This window comes from Astyanax mexicanus, chromosome 15 (assembly GCF_023375975.1).
Source record: "Astyanax mexicanus isolate ESR-SI-001 chromosome 15, AstMex3_surface, whole genome shotgun sequence".
NCBI lineage: Eukaryota > Metazoa > Chordata > Actinopteri > Characiformes > Acestrorhamphidae > Astyanax > Astyanax mexicanus.
In genome coordinates, this window is record NC_064422.1 from 33,206,414 (window position 1) to 33,231,986 (window position 25,573).

General features: G+C 37.4%; 1 protein-coding gene across 3 annotated transcripts in view; it reads left to right on the forward strand.

The window, feature by feature from the left end:
• The window catches only part of qki2 (QKI, KH domain containing, RNA binding 2), a 43,846-nt gene extending 18,855 nt beyond the window's left edge, over positions 1 to 24,991 (forward strand). Inside the window, exons 3-8 of one of the 3 annotated variants that reach the window (XR_455629.4) lie at positions 4,899 to 5,015; positions 9,254 to 9,397; positions 14,473 to 14,560; positions 15,395 to 15,694; positions 16,720 to 17,679; positions 22,257 to 24,991. Coding sequence is in view for 2 of the 3 variants with exons in the window: in XM_007259309.4 (XP_007259371.1) it covers positions 4,899 to 5,015; positions 9,254 to 9,397; positions 14,473 to 14,560; positions 15,395 to 15,694; positions 17,605 to 17,679; positions 22,257 to 22,273 (741 nt within the window). In the remaining variant the exon portion in view is untranslated. Of the gene's footprint in view, positions 1 to 4,898; positions 5,016 to 9,253; positions 9,398 to 14,472; positions 14,561 to 15,394; positions 15,695 to 16,719; positions 21,343 to 22,256 lie in introns of those variants that run through there. The other 2 variants (XM_007259309.4, XM_007259310.4) reach the window with 2 other exon arrangements.
• The last annotated feature ends 582 nt before the right edge of the window (positions 24,992 to 25,573 follow it).

The window sequence follows — 25,573 nt, forward strand, 5'->3', positions numbered from 1 at the left end:
AGAGCTCCAGCTCCTGTGTCCTCGCTGGCCCGGCTAATTAAAGAATAACGATCTAGAAAGTTATTACTGCCACTCTGGCACCTGTCCTCCACGGAAATGAAAACAAATGAGAGCTTTGAAGGAAAAGAGAGCTAGAGAGATGAGAGAAGCAGCGATAAGAGGTGTTTACATTCAGCGTCTGATTATTTTTCCATTCTGCTTTCGTTCTTTTTCGCACTTTGTGATAAAATCATTGTGAGCGATTTTGAGACTGCTGCCCCCTGCCTCTCGCTTGCTCTTTCTCCTCCCCCTCTCTAACTCCCTCTCTCTTCCTGTCCTCCTCCTCCTTTTCTCTCTGTTGGGTGGTAATGAGATTTGTCCGATGCTTTGTTGTTGTTAATTGAAAGTTGCACAATTCGGATGAATTTTGCAAAACTAGTAAACATCACAAGGAAGAAAAAAAGTCCTGATGTGATGAATTCAATTATGAGCATGGTTATTTGCTTTTCATTAATATTCTCTGAGCATGTTTGTTTGTGATTCTGCCAATGCTAAGGGCAAAGGAAAATGCTTAAGAAATATTTTAAAAAGACAGTTCTAGAATCTCAGAAGTCTCGATAAAGTCGCTCTGATTATATTTACCTCCCCAAAATATACATACATCCAGCTCACTAGCAAAAATCCCTTTAAGGCTAATACATAATGTAGTCACAGTCATGCCAAATTCATATAATTGTGGATGAAAGAGTACGCCACATACCACCCAAAATTTTAAAAAGGCAGTCAGTAATGCCTTTTGATCTTACACTGGCTGCATTTACACTGCTGCTTCATAGGGTTGTAGAGGATGTAGGCAACAAGTCATACAGGAAATAGTTCACTAACGTATAAAAGTAAGAAATTAAATAAAAACTGAAATGTTTTTTGTTGGTACAAGAATATCAAACTGGCGTTAAAGAACACAGTCACCAGGAACAATGGCGCAAGAGGTAAAAACATTGAGCAAAAACATTGTCCCATGCTACGGTGTGCACGCTGTGCCATATCTGTGTTCACAATAGCTATGAACAAGCCGTTAATTGTAATCAAAGCTGTAAAATAGCTGTAAAACACAACCACAAAACGGAGCTTTTTGCCACTTGTTAGTATTCAGTGACAATCTTTAGCATACTGTGCTTCAATAACACCACACTCTGCTAGATATCGGAAGACAGGTTGCAACACAAGTCAAACCTTGTGACCATAGCCTGAGGTCTGATCTGGGGAAAGGGGAGTGAGAAGCGTGATGTGAGGAAGTGAAAGCCAGGAAAGCAAACGGATATCAATGCTAGGCTAAAAGCTAACCCAAACTAGCTAAATTTACAAAATTACAAAATATAACTATTTTTGCTTCAGTGCTATAAAAAATCTATGTGATGCTATGCTATGTGGCTGTTGCTCTTTTTACACTAACCAACCAGAGCAAACTTTATAATCCTGAACAATTGCACAATTCGGCACCTTTAAATAATGGCTACACAAACACATTAATGCACATATTTGCATTGTACACTGTAAATGCTGAGCTTGTGATACTCTAGTGTGATTAATTCTGCACAGGACACTGAACAACAATAACAGCGGGACACTAACAGTCCGTTTTGCCGCGAACACACAGTAGTGTGATGAGGTCTGCTCTAAATATACAACACAGAGGCTCCGTGGCCACAGCAGCTGTGATCAGGCAGAGAGGAGATGGGCTTTAAAAGGAAGAGAATGCATTGTGACCCTGAGAGAGAGGCAGCTGCTTGGCTTATCACTCAGCCCTTGTGACAGATAAGGTTAAACGCTTCAAGAGAGGCCTAGCCGCCAGCCTGCAACCGCCAAAAAACACAATGTATTATTCCCGGCTCCGCCGCTATTGGAGATGCAGCCCACTAAATCACGCCAGGGCGCAAATAACTGCTTTAACTTTGGTGACCGGGGTGATCGCTCAAACCCTCTGTATTCCCTTACAAATCCCTGCTCTGAGCCCTACTGTTCGCTCCCAGGAAACAGCGGTTAACCTGTCTGTCAGCACTCTGCTACAGTTATATGTGTCCTTTTTCTCCTGCTAGGTCATTTATAAGCCTTTGGCAAATATCTGTGTATGGCAAGTATCTGTCAGAGTACAAAGCTTTTATACATAAAATAGAGGGTTACTCATCCTGTTGTCACTGTTATAACTACTCTGTTTATTCTTTCTACATTTCTAAATTGGAATGCACCCACTGGATGGAATTTGTCATGACAGATGGATTAATAAAAGTTTGTTACTTTAACATCTTTGGAGGTTAAGAATCGTTCTGGCCTTCTCTTAAAAAGTAATACCGCAGCAAGGTTACGCCAGTTAAATATTAGTATTCAGTGTAGGAGTCTCTTGGAGTCTCTTATATTTAAAACGTGAGAGCTGATGCTATACATGGTGCCAAGTTTGTACACGTGTCTCTGGCTCATTGATTATGCTTGCTTAGTGCCATCCTTTTTTATATGTATAACTTTGTACAAATGTGTCACTCATGATTTGTGGAGCAGTAGTCCTTGCAGTGCGCGTCCACTGGCACTTAAGCCCCCACTCATCCCATTCATTTCAATAGAGAGCCACCGCATGTCGCGGGGCATGCTGGGTTACGTTGCGCTGAGCGCAGCCCCGCCCTCCGGCACAAAAGTTAAACAGATCTCAACTTTATTCAAATGAATCCGGCCGCCGTGCTGTGTCCAGCCAATCAGGGAACAGCAGGCTGCCACGCCACACACAGACGAGCCTCACACACACAGAACAGGCACCTTTCAAACACAGAGAGATAAAAAATGGCGGAATATGGCTTCATTTGGTTTACTACAAATGTAAAATCTTAAACTTATGATTGACTACGTCTGTTGCTTCATTTGAATTCAAAAACATCACGGACACGCCCATACGCGGCGAGCCGAGAGATCCAGGACAGTGACACGCGTTGAAGAAAAGTGCCAGTGGACACGCACCGTTATAGTAGCACTTGTTTAGATGCCCTTTCGCAGTCAGCCTTCTCCCATATGTGCGCCCCTTGTCTTCCCCTTCCTCTTCTTTTTGTCCTTGTCCTCTTGTCACATTCATCTGTAATGCTGCACAGAAATTGTTTTTTTTTTCTGAACCTATATTGTGCCCAGGAACTGCAAATGATGCAGTAAATGAAAGTGGGTATGCGATGTAGGTCAAACAATCTCATTTGAATTAAAATGTGTTCATCATTAACTTCCAAAGTGAGTGTGTAAGTAATGGAAAAGCAAGTTGGCGTTATTTGTGGAAAGGCTAGCCCGCTGTTCATTTTGCTATGGCGAGATTCGCTGTTAGGAGAACATGTTGCTCAGCACAAATACCCATTTCCTGTAATTCGGAGTTAGACGTGAAATGAGTTAGGTGTGAAATGAATGCTCTGTTTCTCTGCTGTCGTGCCCTGATGTCATTCTCTCAGAGACATGAGGAATGTTGCCAATAGAGTGTGTTCAATAGCAGAGATGCTGTGTTAGCACATCATTGGCAGCTGACAATGGCAGCTATAAGTTGAAGAAATGTCCTAAGCTGTATGGAAAACCATGAGAAGCAGGGCTAAACTCAGTGCTTACTTTTTAGTTCAGCTACACATTTAATTTACAATCTACATAACAGGTGATACCATTTCTTTTTAGCTATTGAGGTTAATGGAAAGTTCAAAATACATCTTATATCATACACAACAATATCATTTGTTTTTTAAAAATCTATTTTATCAGCAGGATTATGCACATACGTATTGTGGCATTTTTAGGAACATTACATTATTTTTATGTTACATTGTTTACTTCCATTATAATTATTTTATACAAAGTTCAGAGTCTTGGTCCGTTACTGTTGTTTACAAAATATACAAGTTTATAGTTTTTTTCTATTAAATGTTTAGATCTTATGAATGAATATTTATTTTGTTGTAATAAAATATTTTTTTTAAAAATAATTAGAATAATCTTTTGGGATTTTATCATATCTCAAAGAATATTGTTATACAAATATAGAAAAATTGTGATATTATTTTGGGACCATATCGCTCACTCCTAATGGAAAGTTATTATTACACATATATTTATATGACATCTGACATTGTATGAAAACAAGTGTGACTATGTGTGTGTGACTTTTTCACCTTCAGGGTGGGAATGGGGTGGAGTCATGGCTATGTGCAAATGGTACATTCCAAAGGGTCTTTGGGTTCTGGATGTCCCCCCACTAAATAAAAGGGGATTGAGCATTCCTCACATTCCTCCAGAGTTTCCAAATCTCTTTGATTGGATTATCCAGTTATGTTACCGTGCCTGAGTTTACATTAGAGCTCTGTTACTGCTTCTATGTACGAGACCTATGGGTGCAGCTTGTGTGTTTTATCAAGTTGTTTTTTAGGGTTTGTAATATTTCTTTTTTACTGCTGCAAAAAAGCACAAAACTGTCTGTAATGGGTTTAAAAATATATTATTCTGCTTTTGTTGGAGTAACTATATCTACTGTCCATGGAAGCTGTTCTTCTAGATTTTGGAGCATTGCTGTGTGGTTTTGAATGCATTCAGTGAAAAGAGCCTTGTGGGGTGTCCACACACATTTCACATGACCCTGTATCCAACTTTCTGACATTTCTATAGCTAATGCATTAGAAATTACAAAGCTCAGACATGTGCTGACAGAAATACATCATCCTGTTACTTCAGGATCTCAGGCCAGTCTGTGGCAGGTGTTTTCTTCCCATTTCATCCACAAAGCTAAGATGAACTGCCGAACTGTTGCAACAGCAAAAGCTGTGTGGTGTGGAAGTGTGTAATACGTGCATGACATGCAGATGCGTCTTACTGAATTAAGTCCTGTTTTTTCTTCCCTTTTCATGGTGTCTGTGCAGTTCAACTTCGTGGGGAGAATCCTTGGGCCCCGAGGGCTCACTGCCAAACAGCTGGAAGCTGAAACAGGCTGCAAGATTATGGTCCGAGGAAAGGGCTCCATGAGAGACAAGAAAAAGGTGAGTTTTTGTTTGCTTTATTGAATTATAAAATGCTATAGATGTTTTGATACACCATTTATGAATTCCAATCTGATTTCGATCTGCAATTGCATATATTAAAATAGATTCTGAAACAAAAGCTTCTTTTACATTAATATTATCACTGGTAGTGTTTGTATTGTTTACACTGTAAGGCTAAAATAGACCAACAGCACTTTTTATTTGTAGAGCAAACAAAATACAAACATGCATTGATTAAAATTAATTCCAAATTAATCTGTTTATGGAAGACTGTACTCACACTCTAAATGCTTCAACAGACTGTGAAATCCAACATTTTTCCACTAAAGACAGTAATTGGTCATCAATTAATGAACTTTTCTGTTATCCCTTTAGCCTTTGGGTTATGTGCTGGAAGTTTATCACGTTCCTGGAAAGCATCAGTTAGAGTCTGCTGCCTAATGATATATTTCTGTATGTTGTTTGCCCAAACTCCTGGTACTCTTTCATGTGAAACTTGATTAAACTGGTTAAATTGAATTACACGAGTTAACTTTCACCTCTGTGACTATACACAGGTTACAAGTAGCTGGTGTTTCCAGGCTAAAACTTAAAACAGCTTAATTCAGTTGCTCACTAGTAAGAAATCTGGACATGTCTCATGTTATATTACTTAGTATTTTATGGTCCAGCACATGTTGTGGATCGGTAAGAGGATCAGCCTTGTCTCTCTGATATCCAAAGTGTGATGTTTGATATCTGATGTGTCCAGCACATTTTTGTTATTTGTCCAGCAAAGTTGTTTTTCTGTGATAAAAAAGCATATTTTTGCACCAGTGCATAACTAATACATGCCAAACGGCAAGGGATAAAATCCAGGCAGCTCCATTCTAATGGAGTTTCTGTTGGAGCCTGCTTGGCTTGCACCACTCTGGGACTGGGACAGACATTCTGCCTGCCTCCAAGGGTGCCTGACATAGAGGAAAAATGACTCGCATTAAAATGAAAATGAGTGCCATTAGAGAAAGAGGGAGACATGGGAGGGGAAGCTCTCTGCTTTTTAGAGCTGAGCAAGAGGGTTGCTACGCGTCTTCAATATATGTCCCTCCCCAGACTATTTAGTCCCTGTTTTTAGATTAAAGGACAACTTCAGTGCTTTGCCACATCCGATTTGACTTACCAGCAAAATCGAGAGCGGAACAGATTATTCTGCTAAAGACAGCAACACTCTGCAAAAGCTGCATGCAGCTATTCAGCGAGTGTTAGTAGTTTTCCCAGTAGCGTTTGATAAATATGCCAAATAAAGTCTGCGCAGTTATTCCACTCCCAGAGTCTAGAGTGCCTCTACTTTATTAACTGACTCTAGAGATCTCCACCAAATATTGTGCACTATATAGACAAAACATATTGACATATACTTCTTATTCTTATTCTTATTATTATTATTTATTTTAAGTGAATTAATTATTTAATTATATTTATATATTTTTATTTGTATTAAATAAAAAATACATACTAGTATGTATAAAATATTAGTAAATAATAGTAAAATAAAATTTCATATTAATAATGATAATAAGACTACCAACAACCCTTACAGCAACATCATAATAACAAAAATAAAAATAACAATAGACAAATTAATAAATTGTTAAACGTAAGACTTACAGAGACTGTCATTTAATTCTTACCTAGGTGACCTCCAGTGTCTTCGGTGTGGATTTCTAAATAGTTTAATTAAACATGGTTTTCAAGTTAAGAATTAGTGCAGAATACATACAAATCGTATCAGTAACCGACTTTGAAATATCTCAGCTTGTCAGAGGCCTGATTGTGCAGTGTATGACTATAAATCTGGTATTCTGGGCTCTGGAAATTCACTTGTTTTCAGCAGCACATATTCTGCTGCCTGTGGTTGCGGCAGAATGACAAATAGAAGCATATTCAAAAGAATACTGAGTAGCAATGTGGCAGATGAGATTCTTTGCTGTGCGGTGTTGCTAATTCAGAGTGATGGGGAATTAATGAAACACAATGAGCTGAGATCCCCCAGGCGCACTGCCATGTTCCTGCAGTGTTACACAAGCTGCACCGCCACAAATTTTGCCCGAGCCCTCAGCGGACACAGTAATAGAGGGCATTTAATTGGACGGGATGGAAACCCACTCTGGCGGGTCTGTGTTTGGAGCCGCGTTTGCTGTTGCATGTCTCAGAAATATTTAAAGAGGATTTTAACAGTGCCAATAAACACTGCCTCTCCAAAGCTGACATCACCCTATTCCGACAGTAGCCACCAGGGAGCTTCTCCTTATCACGACTGTTGTTGTGAAGACTTGTCAAAATCACTTCACTGTGTGCCACTTGCGTACGCACACGAATGAATATTCGGCGAAACTCAGAGCCTTTTAGAACACAATACCTTACAGCTATGTTTTTGAATTTCTGGGCAGGTTGACATTGAATAACTGAAAGAAAAGACAAATAAGTAACGTGGAGGGGTTTGAAGAAGAGCGCTGCAGCCAGGAGTGAACAAGTCAGGCATCAAACTGAGGCACCATCTGGATCCATGTACTCTCTTACTTTCATTTAAATTAGATTAACAGGCGTAGTAGTATCTGGGATACTCACATACACACACACACACAGAAGAGTGTGAATCTTTACAGACATAAATTTATGCAGGAATACTGTGCATGTATTCCCAAATGAAAGAGAAGTCTGTGTGATCCATAAACGGAATCTAGAAGGAATTCTTTATTTGGATGTGGATACGAGTGAATCATTACCTGTTCTAACAACACAGGAATGACAGCATGCAGGTCTTATCTGTGTCTGTAAATTTAATAAACTAAAAATAACTAAAAAAATGTTGCTAAATTAATTTAGATCACTTGTCTGCAGCACCCTGTAACAAAAATGTTAGAAGTCTTACAGTGGGTGATTTACAGCAATTCACCTGTTTTACAGCCCTGTTTTGACTCCGCTCACTGGAAAATTCTTTCTGCACTTCAAAGTAGCACTTGCTTTTAGCATGTAACTAGCTCCCAGGAGTGTTAGACTGTATCTTGTTATTGAGTGCATATATTTGATCAAGTAATTGCTCGCTTGTGAGAAGGTGGCAGCCAGTAATTAGCTAAAACAGTGCCCCCCTACTGTGATCTAACACTGAGACATACAGACTCAGAGCTGACTAAAACCTGACCCCAGATGTCTTTTTGTCCACATACTGAATCTTCGCCACTTCTCTGTGTCATCTAGCAGCGTTTGATTTATGTTAGCAGACTTGTGCTCCAAAAATATTCTGAAGAAAATAGTTAAAATAAGTTAAATATTTTATTTGATGACAGAAAAGATCCAGTGCACATGCAATTACTGTGTTTACTTTTCCTGCTTCTTCCAAGTTAGGGTCAAGAGTTTAAAAATAGAAAAATTATTTAACTGATTTGTCAGAAGCCAAAGCAGATGTCTTTAGAGCAATATGAACTTTACCACCACTGCCAGGTATTATGCAGTGTCCTGTAGAAGAATTAGCTTAACCGTTTACCCACAGATTCCTTTTATTTCTGTGTATATATAAAAGTAAATCTAGAGATAGTAGATACAGTCAAGAGCATAATTTGTTGGGTCCATACAACTACACATGCACATAAAGGGGAGTGACGCTGTTTCCATTTCTTCTTCTATTGTTTAATGGGGATGATAGCTTGCCTCAAATTCAGTAATCGGGCCTTCTAAAAAAGTGTTTTTATGATCCCTAGGGAAAGTTAAGTTGTAGACACAGGTGTATATGCCCTTCTGTTTAAAACTGTATTATTTAGGGTAGCTGAATAACAATTACTGACTTTCATTCATAAGGGAAATTAGATTCATGTGACCTAGTTTGTATGATCTGCGGAGTTGCACCTTAATTTAAGGTGCAAAAATTGTTATATAATATCTGAGAAGTGTTAGATGCCAAAGCAAAATGTGAAACTCACACTTTCCTGACACTGCAGATAATTAAGTTTTAATAACTTTTCATTTAATTAAATTTTTTCAAACAATTAAATCTGGTTCTGGCATAGATACGCACTCCTGTTAAAGATAAACTCTCTTCTTAATTGTAAGGACATGTAGGTCAGACCATACTCACTTCCTATGTCTGTTTTTACTTAACTTGCAGCTACTAAATAATGTATAGTAGTTAAGAAATTATATGATCTAATCTGTTCTCACACATCCTGAACTTCCATCCTTTTGTCTGTGTGTGTCTGCAGGAGGAGCAGAACCGAGGAAAGCCAAACTGGGAGCACCTGAACGAGGACCTGCATGTTCTCATCACAGTGGAGGACTCACAGAACCGTGCTGAGATCAAACTGAAGAGAGCTGTGGAGGAGGTGAAGAAGCTGCTGGTCCCTGCAGTGAGTCACATATCTCCTCTCTTACCTTTCTACCCCTGACTCTGCGTCTACTTATCGGTACACGGAGTAAGAAAAAAGGACATAAAAATTTGTTGAGCGGCAAAAACACATTGATTTGCTTCAACAAACAAGACTCGTGGGTTTCGGTTAAAGAAGTGCTGCATAGGCACTGATAAATGTATTTACTCAGAGGGAGCTAACTCAATCTAAATAGCTGTCCTCAGCATGGCTGCCATTTCCACTCGGCTCTACTGGGTCCTTAGAGAAAGACAGGAGAGTGTGGTGCGAAACACAGCAGAGCTGCCACTGGAGGGATAAGCTGCCATGCGCACTTGCAAGTTGCTACTGTGCAAAGGTGAGCAGCGTGGGCAGTTTTTAATGGGCTTAATTACCTGTGCTTAAAAATTTAATGAGGGGCACGAGACAGAGGGGTCGAGACTCCAGGCCCCCACTGGGGCCTCCAGAAGCCTCTGTGTTGCAGTCGAGCTCAGAGCTGAATGGTAATGAAGCGGCGGGCCTTAATGAAGTGACAGCAGGTTAGCAGGAGATGCCAGTGGAAACCCACCGAGGTCTAAAGACAAAGAGAAGATATGCAGGGCCATGCGCCCTACTGTACGAGCTGTGGGTCGTTCTGAATTCCACTTTCCGGTCCTAGGAAAGATTCACGTGTTTGTCTGAAGTTGTTCACAAAGACAACGGCGGTAAGCAGAAGACTTTGGAAGTCAGCGGCAGCCTTCGCTGTAGGAAGAAAAGTGCAGTATTAAATGCTGGAGATGAATAGAACAGAAAAGATGGGAACGTTTGAACAGTCTGTAATTCTGGCTGGATGTGAAGCTCCGCCGCCAAAGGGGGAAGGGGAGCGCACTCTAAACGCTGCTGCCATGGAAACCAGCGCGGGTATCCGCTGATCCGTGATTGACAGTTGTGCCCTTTCTGTGGCACAGTAGTTCTGAATGGAGGCTAAGCTCTCTCTAAAGTTTAGCACTGTTGACACCGGGAAGCGCTGGCTCCCGATAAACACTCTTATACTCGTGTTTTCTGAGAGAAAATCATTCCTGAAGATACATCTGGAGACTTTTGAGTTTCTGCATTCTTGATGAGATCACAACGCAGGCTTTTATTAAAACAAGCAAAACAGTTTTATTCTTTCCAGGGTTTTTAACAGAAATAGGGTATGGTATAGGTGCTATATATATAGCGTCATCAAATGTTTACACAAGCCCCAAAAGTAGATAAAGAGAACCCGATTAAACAAATGAGACAAAATTATTCATTTAGTTATTGAGAATAAGGCCTGAATGTGTACGGATATTAAAGTTTATATTACTAACATGTTACATATTAGATGCATTGTACCAATAAAATGGCAAAATAATCCAACTAAAAAAAATCTATCTAGATAACTGAACAACAAGCCTAGATATAGTCGAGTTGACACTGTGGTGCTAAGTAGTAATGAAAAAATTATTAATAACAAAAAACTATGTGATCCTCAGTTAGGTCAGCAACAACTAATCAGCTTAATCTGCTAAATTCAGTAGCCAAATTTGTTGGAGCTTAATATTCAATCAGTTGGTGACTTTTTTAATTAATCTTTATTGTCTTTATGGTTACTCATTGTTACGGCCTTAAGCTTAATTTAAAAGCTGATAGCTACTTAGCTAGTTATTTGGTAATTGAGTGATTCATAATTTAATAACAACTGTTTCTCAATCTTTTTCTCAAACGTGTTTCTTAACATGATTTTCACTATTTGACAGTATGTGGATGTGTCAGGGCTTCTTTCATGAAAATTTCATGATAAATGGACCAGTCCAAAATTACTTTTATTTCTTCTCCTGTAAAATTGCAATTTTGAGGAAGTTACATTAGACAACCATGACAATGATAGGATAAGTTGAAATGATCAGCTGTAATTCTTATATTGCACAAAATACATATTGCCACTATTTCAGTAACCTCTAATCAACCGGAAGAGTATATCATTTACTTTCAACAAAAATAAAATCCCATATTTAAAAATAAGTTTATATAACTACTATCTGATGACTGTTCATCTTCCTGTTCAATTTCCTTCTATTTGTGCCCACTTGGTATTTGCTTCTTCTTAAGCAGACACATTTTCTTTTAAGAAATGAGTTATGCTTAAAGAAACTGTCCAAACATACACACATGTACAAGCACACACACACACTGGCTTGTTTAACAATACTCTTCCACCACCTCCACCCAAGACTTAACAGGATAGGGGTGGATTCCTCCAAACAACTAAAAATAACCAGCTGTCTATTTTTGCAGCCTGTCTGTCTGTGTGTGTAAGTATGTGTGCGTGTGTGTGTGACCATGCCTTACTCTAGCACGAGTGAATGTCTTTGAAATGGCTTCACTTCTAAAGGTTGAAAATCTTCATACATCTAGGTGAACCATTATAATGTTGTTAAGCTCACAGTCACACGTAAGCTGAGCTCTAGACTTAACGGAATTCTCTCATCGCGGCTCATGCTTGACCATATCATGGCCCGGGGCCATTTGACAAGCAGACATTAGCAGTGTAAGCAAAGGGCATATTCATACACATACACACACTCACACATAAACACAGACACACACGTACACAGACTGATCCTCTCTGAATGGTTCGCTTTTCTTTTGCCGCTGTGCTTGCTGACATAGTTTAGATCATTCTGTGGGCTGTCTGCTCCAGCGGACCCTGACCTGGCCTGAACTCCGCACTGCAATATCCAGCAGCACATAAAAGCCCAGCTTAGTGATTCAGCTCTGCAGCACAGCAGCTGTACATGGATAGCCAGTGCTGTCATAGACACTTTCACGTAGCAAGTGGGGTGACCTACTAACCGTGAAATTTGGTAACAGCAATTTTTTTTTTTTTTTTGTGGCTGTCTTGACAAAATCTGGCTCTTGAAATGGGAATTCTGTAGGATAAGGAAAAAAGATGTATATAATATTTCGGAATCAGTTATATAAAAACAGTACAGTAGCAAATAAATATAGAAATTAATTTTCTAAATAATTTTGTGAGTTTTCTCAGTGTTCATCACTGTCATTGTTTCTCAGTTTTTGCTGGTTTTCACTTTTGAACAATAGTTTTTCATTTTTTCTTTACATGAGTATATATATATATATATATATATATATTAGTGATGATGATGAATTGAGCAGTATAATGCTCCTAAATGTTCTCTTTCACCTGTAAAGTCGGCATTTGTGAAATAAATATGTTAGATGCTGTGGATGATTCTAAAACAACTTAATGATAAATAAACAAATAAATAATAAAAAACAATATCCAAAAAGCCATACATTTGAAGTCACAATAACATTACAAATATCATTAAATATTAATTATAAAATACATTTAGTTGTGTAAAGTATTTAAATCTGCAGTGTCTGCGCAGATCAGCCATAACATTAACACCACCTGCATGTTCCTACCATCACTGTCATTTTATCAGCTTCATTGACCATATAGAAGCACTTTGTTGTTCACATTGTTTTACAGTGTTTAAACCAGGGGTCACCAACATGGTGCCCGCGGGCACCAGGTAGCCCGCAAGGACCTTATGAGTAGCCCGCAGGCCTGGTCTAAAAATAGCATTTTTGTTGCTATTCTTTTTTTTTTTAAATCACAGTTGCATTGATGTAATTTTAGATTATATTACATTAATATTAGCTTAGAGATAGCCTATAGTTTATATATTATTATACAATATAATGTAATATAATATGTAATATTATATTAAAATATAATATAAAATGTAAACACTTGCAGAGATTTATAATAATAGTGTTGCCTATTGATATCTGTGTCTTCACATAGATGAATGTCATTAATTATTAATAATAACATATAATTAAAGGTAAATTGAGAAAATTTGTAATTTCACGAGTGTGTATCAAACTGGTAGCCCTTCGCATTAATTGGTACCCAAGAAGTAGCTCTCAGGTTCAAAAAGGTTGGTGACCCCTGGTTTAAACAGTCCAGCAGCACATACCAGTGCAACACACTCTTATCTGCCACCCAAATAATATTTGCTCTGTGTCTGGTCATTGAAAAACAGGATGAAAGGAGGATAATAAGGTATGCTGAGAATAGGATGGACTACAGTCTGTATTTGTACAAGTGTAAAGTGCTAATGAGGTGGTATTGGCATTGTGCAAAAATCGCTATTTCTTTCTCTGTATTTCTTCACAGGAGCAGATAACTTTGATTAAATGATGAAAACAAATATTTAACATTATTAAATTTACCAGTGCTGAAAATATGTTTTAATAATATCATCCCCTTTTAGTATTATAATCGCTAGAAGAGATTCATTTTAAAGTCAGTGTGGGTGACACTGAGAAAACACTCATTATTTGCACTGCTTATTGAGAAACAGTGACAGAAAAAGATTTGGGGAGCAAAGAGCATGAGAAAGAGGAATAATCTGATCTGAGTGAAAGAGAGAAAGCAGACTAAGAAAGAACAAGTGGAAACTAGAATATGAGAAAAAGAGAAAGAGAGAGAGCAATTGAACCAACAGAGAGAGAGAGAAAGAGGGAGAGAGGGTGCTGATTTCAGACTGCTGAGGGGAAACGTGATCTGTTTCTTTAACCCCTGTACTCTGTGTGTTCATTTGGGCTGGCTTGTTTGGACAGTGCTGAGTAACTCATACTCAGTCTGTTAGCAAGTATGAAACCCTAGCTTGTCTACACACCGCTAGCCTAACACCGCTAAAACCCAGCACCACCCACTGCAAGACCCAGATTACAGCTCCGCTATAAAACACACAGCTGAACTGAGCCGCTGAAGGTATTGGACCACACTACTGTCCCAAGAGTAAATACTTCATGGCTTTTGCAGAACATTCTGTTTATTCCTTGTTTGGAAGAACCTTAAACTGTGCCCATGTTTGTACCACAAGCACCATTCCTTTTAATTCTGTTTTGTACATTGTGTTACAACTAATTAAAGTTTATTTTGAATTGATTTCTGTATGTTAAAAAAGTAATTAGTGCATGTTTGCATAAATGTCTCTCTCTCTCTTTCTCTGTGTGCGTGTATGTGTTGGCAGGCCGAAGGTGAAGACAGCTTGAAAAAAATGCAGCTGATGGAGCTGGCCATCCTCAACGGCACATACCGGGATGCCAATATCAAGTCACGTAAGAACGACCCCCTTCATAACTCAAACACTGTACAGCTAGCCTGTGTGGATTGACCTCAGCTCTATTTGTCTCCGTTTTCACTGTGTTAAGCACTATTCGAGATGGATTAGCTGTACTACAGGATGTTCTGTAATGTAATTTGCAAGGAATCCTTTATTTAACAGGATAAAGTATCTGTGTAATTTCCCTCGAATTGCCAGAGATGGCCTAGACCGAAATATCATAGGCCTGGTGCACAGCATTCTTGTACACAAGAGGCTGAGTTACAACACTTCTGCATAAAGCTGTGTGTATTAGCAGAATAAACTAATAATATTCCTAGTGTTACTACTGAGGAAGTTCCAGGTTAGGTCAGTTTTTTGAAGGGCAATCACTCAAATTGTTAATGTCAAATAGTTTAAACTGGAATATTACACTATACAAATAAAAAAGGCACTACAAATGGTTCTTTGTGTAACGTCACAGAAGAACCAGTATTGATGTTTGTTTTAAAACCAAGGAACACGGCGCTGAATGTGCACTGAATGTGGACAAAATTTTAGTTTTTGGTTCTTCTATGACATTGCTCAAAGAAACATTTGCAGCACCTTTATTTTTAAAAGTATACTGTACATTCTTCATTCACTTATTTGTTACGAAAGTATTCTGGAGTACTTGACTGATTGTATCAGCAGAATTGTGCGTGCATAGAGCTTTTCCTTTGTCTCTCTGTGTTTGCCTTTTCTCATCAAGATGAGGTAAGGTGTTTGTTATCCTCTCATTGTCTTCCTTCCTTTGACATCTCCTTGTACTTGTGTTCTCTTGTGTGTCACTCCTCTTCCCCCTGTGTAGCAGCCCTGGCGTTCTCTCTGGCCGCCACTGCCCAGGCTCCCCGCATCATCACCGGCCCCTCCCCTGTGATGCCCAACGCAGCTCTGCGTGCCCCTGCCCCCGCTGCCCCCACCCTCATGCCCCTCATCCGACAGATCCAAACATCCGCCATCATGCCTACGGGCACCCCGCACCACACCGCCACCCTGTTGCCTCAAGCCCCTGAGTCGGGCATCATCTACACTCCATATGAATATCCCTACGCCCTGGCCCCTGCCACCTCCATCCTTGAGTATCCCATCGATTCCAGCGGTGTATTAGGTAAGTAGATTTAAATGTACAGGTGTGCTGTCTGGAGTAATATATTCACTGCTGTTTAAAAGTTTGGAGTTTCTTGATATTAAATAATTCGTTTTTTGGTACATATGCATTTTGTACATTTAAACTGCAGACCAAATAGGTTTTCTTCAAATCAAAACAGTTGATTCCAAACTTTTGAATGCTTATGTATAAACACTATATGTCCACAGTGTATAGACACCTTTTCATATTAAAGGGAATAATATAGTACATACAGTACGTATATAATATAGTTCTTTATATTATATATTATAGTTATTATTATTATTTTATTATTATTATATTTGATTGTATTCAGCCACAATAGCATTAGTGTGGTGATTAGTTTAGGAGTTCAGGATCACTAATGGTCCTTCAGTTAATCCTAATGGTATTAGAAGCTGGGGGGGCTCTATGTTTGAAGGATGCTTGGGCCATCTTCTTTGTTCATTGTTCATCTGCTTATAATATAATATATTAGTAGTAGTAGTATTAGTTTGTAGTAGAATTACCATTTCTTTAATTAGTCTTAAAACCTTTACTATGACTATATCCGTGCCACAGGCATAACAACTGGCTTTTACAATAACACAGCGACTTTTTACCAATAATTCTGAATTATTAATTGACCAGAAGGAAAAGGACTCCCTTAATTGTGAATCTTGGTTCCTTCCCAGGTTTCATCCAGTTTTGAGGGGGTTTGTTGCAAACATACTTTGTTACAACATCAGTTGAAAAAAATGCTGTACAATTAAATTAGATTTTAAATTTAAATTTAAAACACCTGTATTTAAAATTTATGAAATTTATCTAAATGAGCTAATTGGTGTCTGTATACTGTTGGACATATAATGTATTTGTTTGCTAGGAGCTCAACTTAAACATTCTTGAAATCCTGTCATTGAAAAGAAATGTTATGGGAGCAGCAGCATTTATTTGTATGTATGTATTTATTTATTTTTCAGGCACCAAATAATTAATTTCAGCACTCTGTCTCATTCTTTTAGGTATGGCTTTCCCAACAAAGGGCTAGTAGTGTTCATGGACAGTCTGCATCCCTCACAAGTGTTAACATGCTTTGTTTCCTAGCTGCCAGAACAACCGAACATAAAACAACAAAAACCCCTAACAGTGTGTTAACTAAAGAACAGACAGACCAATAGAGAAGACCATTACTACTGATGTTTACACTGGTTTTAACTTCCAGAATTTATTACATTTTGTTTTATTGGCGCATCTTTAACTTACAAATTAAAATTAATCTAAATCTAAAAATATCTAGAATACTGATGATTAACTAAATCTGTCGCCGTCAGTGTTCTTTGAATAATATTGCAGTCTGTAGTTTAAGCCCAAGTCAGTTTCCATCCCTGTGCTTGCTTCAACTCTGAGTACCCTCAGTGAACGATCAGTATTAGAACTGACTTTGTGTTATGAATTGGAATAATGGGATGAATGAAGCACTCACAGTGGCCTAATGTAAATCTGTCTAGTGGGATACGCCTGAAATGAATCCATCTTATTAAAAGCATTTTGTTTGTTAGGGCTGATTTGGTGGGAGGATTTAAGGGGGCTCTGTTGGCATGGTTAAGATAAGTGGAACAATTAAACACTTGTGGTCTTAGGTCACTTGCTTCTTGAAATGATAGATGTATTTGCAGGTTGCAGTGGCAGGTTGCTGCACTTTGAAAACAGAGCTTTTGGGCTTTTAATAGAAAATGATTTGGGCTTTTCTCATCGTTTTATAAGAACTTATTACTGGGTCTTACAAGCTTGATGTTTTGATGTTTTTTTCCCTTCATGTGAAGATGAAACTGTTGTATTGATGTGTTGTAATGATTAATTATCTGATGTTGATTTCTGTTTTATTGGTAATGTTGCGCTCTGAGCAGGTGCAGTGACTACTAAAGTACGAAGGCAGGATATGCGCGTCCATCCTTACCAAAGGGTAGTGACCGCAGAAAGAGGTTAGTTTAGCCCCGGTGTTCAAACAACACTGTTTGATAGTGTGTATGTGTGTGTGTGTGTGTGTGTGTGTGTGTGTACTTCCGATAAAGCTTCTTACACTTTCAATTACAATACAAACTGCAAATTGAACGTTTTTAAAGGTCATTTTTAAACATTATCACATCACTCACAGATTTAGAACTTACATAGCACTACATGTATGACAGTATTGATTTTGAAAGTGTAATTATGTATGTATGCATGTTTGTGTGTGTCTGTGTGTGTGTGTGTGTGTGTGTGTGTGTGTGTGTGTGTGTGTGTGAGTGAGTAAATGAGTGAGTGAGTGTGTGTGTTTGAATTAAGTATTTCTGAGCATGTTCACAAGTTTTGGGGAGGCACTGAAGAAAGTGTAGAAACACGTGCAACACTTTACAGTTTATTTAAGCTTTATAACACATACATAAAAACGTCACTAGGTGGTTATTACAGTCGTTAGAATTAGGGATGTGTGATTGAGGTCACAATACTTATTTTCTGCTATTTCTATTTCTTAAAATATTTAGGAATTTGCACCAGATTTCTCCTAAAGTCAGTAATCCAACATGCCTTGTGATATTAATAATGCTTTTTGTGTATCTTAAGATCAGAGTAAGCCAGATAATATTCAGAAGCTATAATCTGTTATTGAAAATGAAAACAGTGTGAATTTTTATTTTGCATCAAGCAGCAAAACATTGTATCTTTAAACTAAATTTATCTTGGTTGGCATCAGACATCATGCAGTGTGACTATTGCATATGTCTACTAGGACTGCAGGCAAATTTAATTTATTGAAGTATGGCTATATTATGTTTTGCTATTCTGTATCAATGTTCCAAGGCACAGTATTGATTATTCTTAAATATATATATTTATATGTAAAGTTAGGTGGCAGACAGATGTTCATTCTGTGTTGCGTTTAAATCCCTCCCAATAAATAGCAATGCTGTACTCTGCCATTAGATCTTACTGGTCTGATTTTTTTAATTTAGGTTTTATTATATATGATAGCATGTTCTTTATATTAGGAGAGTTTTCCTAAAGCCAGATTAAACAACTGTAACATATCTACTTGCTTACACTATCACAATATATTGTGATATATTGGATCACGACCCCTGTATCATTATACATATTGTATCTCCAAGTTCCAATTGCCAATACATATGCACATATTGTGGTGGCAGTGCTGAAACAATATATTGTGCAGCCTTATTCATAATCATTACACTGGAACTGAAACACAACAGTTGTTAGCACTTATTCCACATCAGATCTTAAACATAAGCATAAAAGAAGACTTTATATGAAGCTTATTGACACTCTTATGTAGGTTTTATAATGTTTAATAATGTAAAGTGTTGCATCCAGTATGAGTTCACACAGGTGGGTTGATCACACTGCATGTATTGAGTCTCTCACTAATAGAGAGAGTTGTTTGGGTTGTGCAAAGTTAAATGGACTGTTCACTTGAGCTCCATTATACTGATGACCGTGGGATAGCATTACGACTCCTAGTCCATGAAGGGTGATGGAGCTCAGTTATTAGCCTCTCTTTTTTCTTTTCCTCATTTTGTTGATGTTGATTCCACACTCTGTGTCTTAGCTGTTAATTGTTTTGACTCTAATGTACATTCGCGCCTACTCTATTCCATTCAGCCATTATGTATTTGGCTTATTTGGCAACTGAGAAACTTCCTAAGTTTGTTTTATTATTATTATTATTATTATTATTTTGTTCATGACATTCTATTCTACTTTTTCAGATTAATTTATAAAAGAAGGGGATTTATTTTATTGATCATGTTTACAAGAACAAGTCTGCTGGTATTTAAAGACCAACAGAGCGTAACTAATTTAAAGCAATGTATGTTCACCACGCAACAATATTTCCAGTACTGTATTTAGGTAACCCAGTGTTGTCTCTCATGCTGTTACATCAGGTTTGTAGAGCATGTTAGATCCATGAAAATAGTTTTCTTCTAATACTAAGAACTTAAGCCCCACTATGTGTCATTCAGAACACAGCAGTCATCATTGTCTTAACTCTTTCGTTTCACATATTTATAATTTTACTGCATTTCATAAGCCTATTGTTTGTGGTATATATAGTATATATTGTTTGCTAATTGTCATTCAAAAGTACTACTTTTATTAAGTTTGGGCCAGGACTATATATAGATTTTATTTTATATTGATGATAAATGCCTTCAGCGAAAATAAACCATATCTAAGGGAAATTACAGAACATCACCTTTCAGAGATGGCTTGTGAAATTACAACACATTAATGAAACTACACAGTATTAGTTATATTGAACAACCTTGGGTGTGTCAAATCTGTATATATAATAGCAATTATTCCTCCAGTAAATGTGAAATTCTACTGATTCGATATAAAGTTGAAATTAGCACTGTAAGATCTTAACACGTAACCGACAAACAAAACTTACCAGATTAATGAGAAACAATTGTGAAATTGCACAGAAAGTCACTTCGTTTTATCTGGCCTACTGACCATGACGTTATAAAATGTCTGTAAACCCAAATTAAATTTAATAAAAAAATATTAAATAGACTGACACCAGGAATCATTAGCATTACACATAACCTATCATATTGCTGTGATTTGGAAGGCTGTTTCAAAGTGAAAGATCCATAATATACAGCTGAGAAATGCAGCCTATATTAGAAGTGATGGATCCTTCCAGGTTTTTGGTTACCCACAGTTCTGTGCACACATAAACACAAAGACAAAAAAAGCATTAAGCACCCTCACAAGATTTGCTCTGCAATTGCAAAGGGGCAGGACTTTTCTGGTGATGTCAACAGGCATCCTCGCTAGACAGTAAATTTGTGTGTCTTATAGGGGACCTGTTACACTGTTACAGATTCCTACAGAATGTCAGTAATTCGTGCACTTTTACTTCTAGAAACTGAAGAATATTGAGTTATTTTGAAGTAGTGTGTTCAGCTGTAGTATTAACAGAGTAATACTGTTTGAAACCATTAAAATAAAAAAGGTCTTGGTCAGTGCCACATAGAGACGATTTGACACAAAATTATGAAGGGTATGACTGTTTGAGGAGGAGAGTAAATTCTAAATCTGAGCAAAATTGCTTTTCAAATGATGTAGTTGCCCAGTGCTGCTGATAATCAGAGAGCATCTCATTTCAGCAACCATTAGAAAAGTGATTTGCAGTTCTTATAAGCTCTTAATTACTCCCCATACAAATATACCTCTTCATAAATACAGCACAAATAGTTTGCACTGAATCTTTTAAATCGCCAGGCAAAAAAAAAGTCAGAAAAAGACAAAAAACGATGAAACCTCATGATAATAGGTTAGAGCGTGAGCAGTCTATGTCGGACTGAACAGGGCGTGGTGTGATTTTTCTGCCAAACGTTATATACATAAGATCGTCATCTTAATTTGTCACACATGTTGCAGTTAAGATGACTTTGTACTGCATGTATACAGTGTTTTGGGGGAAAATCACACCCTGTTGGCACAATATGAACAGATGAACTGAAGAAATGTTCCATTTTCTATATGTTTTGTTTTATTGTAAGCTCTTTTTTTGCTCTTGTCATTTTTCCATTGTCTTGTTTGAAAGAAAATAGTATTGTGTGGTCTTTTTTTTTTTAAAGTTTATGAAAACAGTATGTCTTTGAACATTTATAAAATTAAGATTATATTGTATATGTGAAGGAACAGGGAATATGTGCTAAAGGAAATTACAGTAAACCATGTTTCTGAAAATTTTGGGGATACAGTTTCAAATTTATTAAAGAGAAGTCATTGTAATTTCTATCTTTCTCTATCCTGAGATTTTATTAGTGGTAAATAGTAGTTTTTGTATTGTTTCCTCTTCATTACTCAGCAGTTGTTTTAGTGTTATTCTGTTTCTTTAGCATTGTGTTTTCATATTATTGTAAATAGACAAATTTTAAGAACAATAAAGTTTGACTGAGTCAAAAAAAATGAACACACTTTTTTATTCTGCAAAAATAGATGCTATCTTTTTACATCTCTCAATTTTCTGCAATCACATCTCTTTTAACTACTCATGAATTCAACCCATTATTACTAGCAGCTTCATTGCTTTGGACTGGACAAGCACTGTAATGCTTAATAGCAGTCAGAGAACAAGCTTTCATTTTATATTCATTTACCCTGTTTAATCAAAACTACCTGCCACATCAAACCGTCTGTTTTTTGACTGCTACTAACCATTACGTGGTGTTAGTCTAATTTAAACTCTGTAATTGATTTGCCTCTTCTGCTTCTTTAACCATTTTCACCTGGGAGTTGGGCTCTTGTGTGAAATCATGAGGCCTTCATGATTTTGCAGTTTTAATGTAGATGTTGAGCAGTTTCTCTGACAGTAGCTCTGATTAGTAATGTCATGTTGTCATCCGACCGTCACTAGCTGAAACTAATCTCCTTCTCTATCTTTTTTCTTTTGTGTCCTCCTATATGTCTTTTTTGTTCGTTTTATTTTCCCCCACTCTTTGTTTCTGTCCGATTTCTGTCTGTTTGTTTCCTAACCACCCAGCCGCCACCGGCAACTAACCAATGACCCTATGAGCTCTCAACTCTTCACCCAATGATGACCTGACCATTGCCTGTCTGCTGACCAGTTCTCTGGCTCTCGTCCTTCGCTTGTCTGTATTTGCGGCCTGCTGGTGAGCCCGGACGCAGCTTTAATTCGCTTAACACAGCGCAGAAGCAGTGACGGCCCCACTACGCCACCCAGCACCCCCCTCCAAACCAACAACTGCCCACTTCCACAAACTGAGGACCTCCGTGGTCAGGTGATCTAGTCTCCACGATCTGCACTGAAGCGTCAAAAAGCAATAATATGGTCAATAATATGGAACAACACCTTCAATTCTATTAGCATTCTCACTCACACATGTAAACACAAACACACACACACACGTGCACAGCAGCTCTCACTCCTGCTCACAGTTCTACTAGCAGACATTAGAGATTAGAGAGCATTAACTGACATGTTTGCTAAATTGTTGTGGGGACCACCCTGGATTGAAGCATTGACTTCAGTACGGTTGTGTGATGTTTGAGTTGGTGTGGATCGCATGAAAATTTGAAGATGAGTGAGAAAAACTGCAGTTTTTCCCTTTTTTTTTGGAAGATAACTCCAAGGCAAAATGTACATGGGGGAGTTAAAGCCATGCTTGCCTGTCAGCTTCTTCTTGTCCACAAAGATATTAAAAATGCATCCAGTGATAAGAACAAAGACACTGAACACTAATTAATACCTTTTTGATATAAGGGTGCTGCAAGGGAAATTACTATATTTTTCACGGTAGATTCTTTTTGTACGGAGCTACAGTATTGTCAAAATGTGACGAACAAAGAAAAACATTTATTTCTTTACAACAAAGGAGATTTTAGAGACCAAAACAGCGTCTTTTCTTTTTTTAAATCAAAACACTTTAACAGTAAGTGCCTTATTTTACACATGATCATTGAGTATGAATGATATCCATCAGTGTTTTATGACAACATATCAGGTCTCTCCATATCTTAGTAAAAGTGTGAGGAATCTAAAAAATTACACTGATTACAGCCAGAAAGTAGTTTTTAATTACTCTATTGTTTTTAAATGTTTAATTATTCTTTACCAACTCAGCTGTGCCATCTGTTAACATACAGGTATATTAGTTACTGTGTTTCATTAATGTGTCTATATGCTAGACGTTCGATAACACAACTAAGGAGCCTGCACAGTGTCAGTACAGCCATTATTATACTTTACATCACCGCTTAGCCTCTTCTTACAGTGGCCATGTGATCACTATTTCTGAAAGAATAAGTAAAGCAAGATGTAAGGATTCAGCAGTCCACACAAGGCCTTGTTTTGTGTAAAGATGTGCTAATGTGCTAACGTAGGTATTTTTTGTCTCCTGAGTTTTCCACTATTAAGAAGTGAACTGTGAACTAATACTTGACAAAATGGCATCTCAAAACTAAAAACAAAACACTCTATGCAATTGACTTACATACACATGCCGAGCTGACTAAATCAAGAAGTTTCTTCAAGTAACTGTAGGTCTTCCACGTTACAGAGATTTAACCGAGCCAAGAAACTTCAATCTCAAACAATTAAAGATGAAAAACAATCGAGAACACTGAGGTTGTTGTGGTTCTATAATTTGTAAGATGATTAACAAGCAAGAATCAGTTTTCCTATGAGGTTAATGTAACTGGACTGTCTGTCGGAGGAACGTGTTTCTGCCGATAATATTAGTCATTTGTATGTAGTGCCATATATGCAATAGTTTTTAAAGTGTTAGCGATTCCAATAGTGATTTGTCTCATTTTTTGTTCTACTCATTGGAATCACCACAGGAAAATATAGTGCAAATACAATGACAGACTGCTTTGGTTAAAAAGGTTAAAACTTTTTTTTTTTACCCAAAAAAAGTTTGTCAGCTTCTCAATTAACGTCAAGAACTGGAGTGCTGTGTTACAGAGTGTTTCTTTCAGTTTAGTGTTGTTTTTATATTTGTTTTTATCAGCAGTATTATTGTTATGTGTTTGTCTGTTGTGTGGATAAAGCATGCACAGGTGTGCATAGGAGCGCTTAGAGGGGTGTGTGTGTGTGTGTGTGTGTGTGAATGTGAGAGATTTTTGTATTGTCTTTGGTATCATGCATATGATAAAAGCCTATGAACTGCAGCTCCCTTTTTTAAGCAATCTTGATTTTTTTCCATTGGAAACATATGGTCCTATTTATAACCATTGTAACAACTTTATAATGTATTTTTCTATCATATTTTGTATGTATGAAATAACATTAAATCATGTTTTCTGATATGAACTCTATGCCTTATTACAAAAACTGATATTTGAGAGTTGTTTTGCCACTCACATGACCATGACCTTTGTGTTACTCCATGGTAAAACTCCAGCATTATGATTTAATGCTCAGCATTAAATTAGTGTCAACTGTAATTTGCTGGGAAATTTAGTTTGTCCTTTTGAGTTTCAGTGTTGCTTGACTTCTGTGCCTTTTCATGTAAAGTGTGAGCTATTAACCATTTTACTTTATATAATTGGATTAATATTTTCTTGTCTACTGTACTAACATTTAAATATATCTTTACATTAACACTTTCAATAATTTTTGTCTGCTTTGAATCGTTAAAAAAAGGTGTGTGAAATTAAGCAAAAGAGTGTTGAACTGACAAATTTAAGGATGCTGGACTAAACTCTGTACTGAAAAGCAATAGCAGAATATTAAAATCATAGTTTTAAAAGAAACTAACTTTGTCGCTCTTTCTCTTGTGCTTTTATGTGCCAGTACACTTTGCATACTAATCTTAGAAAGGGCTACAGCGTAACGCCATAGGTTTAGCACTTAGCAGTCGGTTCCAGTATCTCATGCAGTACATATCTTAAGGCGGCCACACACTGAACGTGCCGCGAAGCTTTCTAAAAAAAATGTAACCATTTGAAAGCATACCACACAGGATTTTTAATTATGACATTAAATAAAAACCAAAATGAAATCAATCAATAACAAATGTGACCTGTTAGACCTGTGACCTGTGAGTTGAAATTTCCATAAAATGCAAGAAATCCAATATTTAAAAGAAACTTTTCTCTGGCTGTCTCAGCTCTGTAGAACATCACGTGTAGAAACTCCCTTCTAGTGATTATTGAGGAGAAACTGAGCTTATTAAATAGTAAGTAATAAGTAAGTAGTAAGTGTTTATGAAATGTTGTCAGCTTTCTTCACCTGAACGTGTTCAGTATGGTTCAGTGTGTGGACGCCTTCACACTGTCTGTGAGACTGCTGTAAAATAATGTATTGCTCGGAACATCAGGAGAATTTTTCTGTTA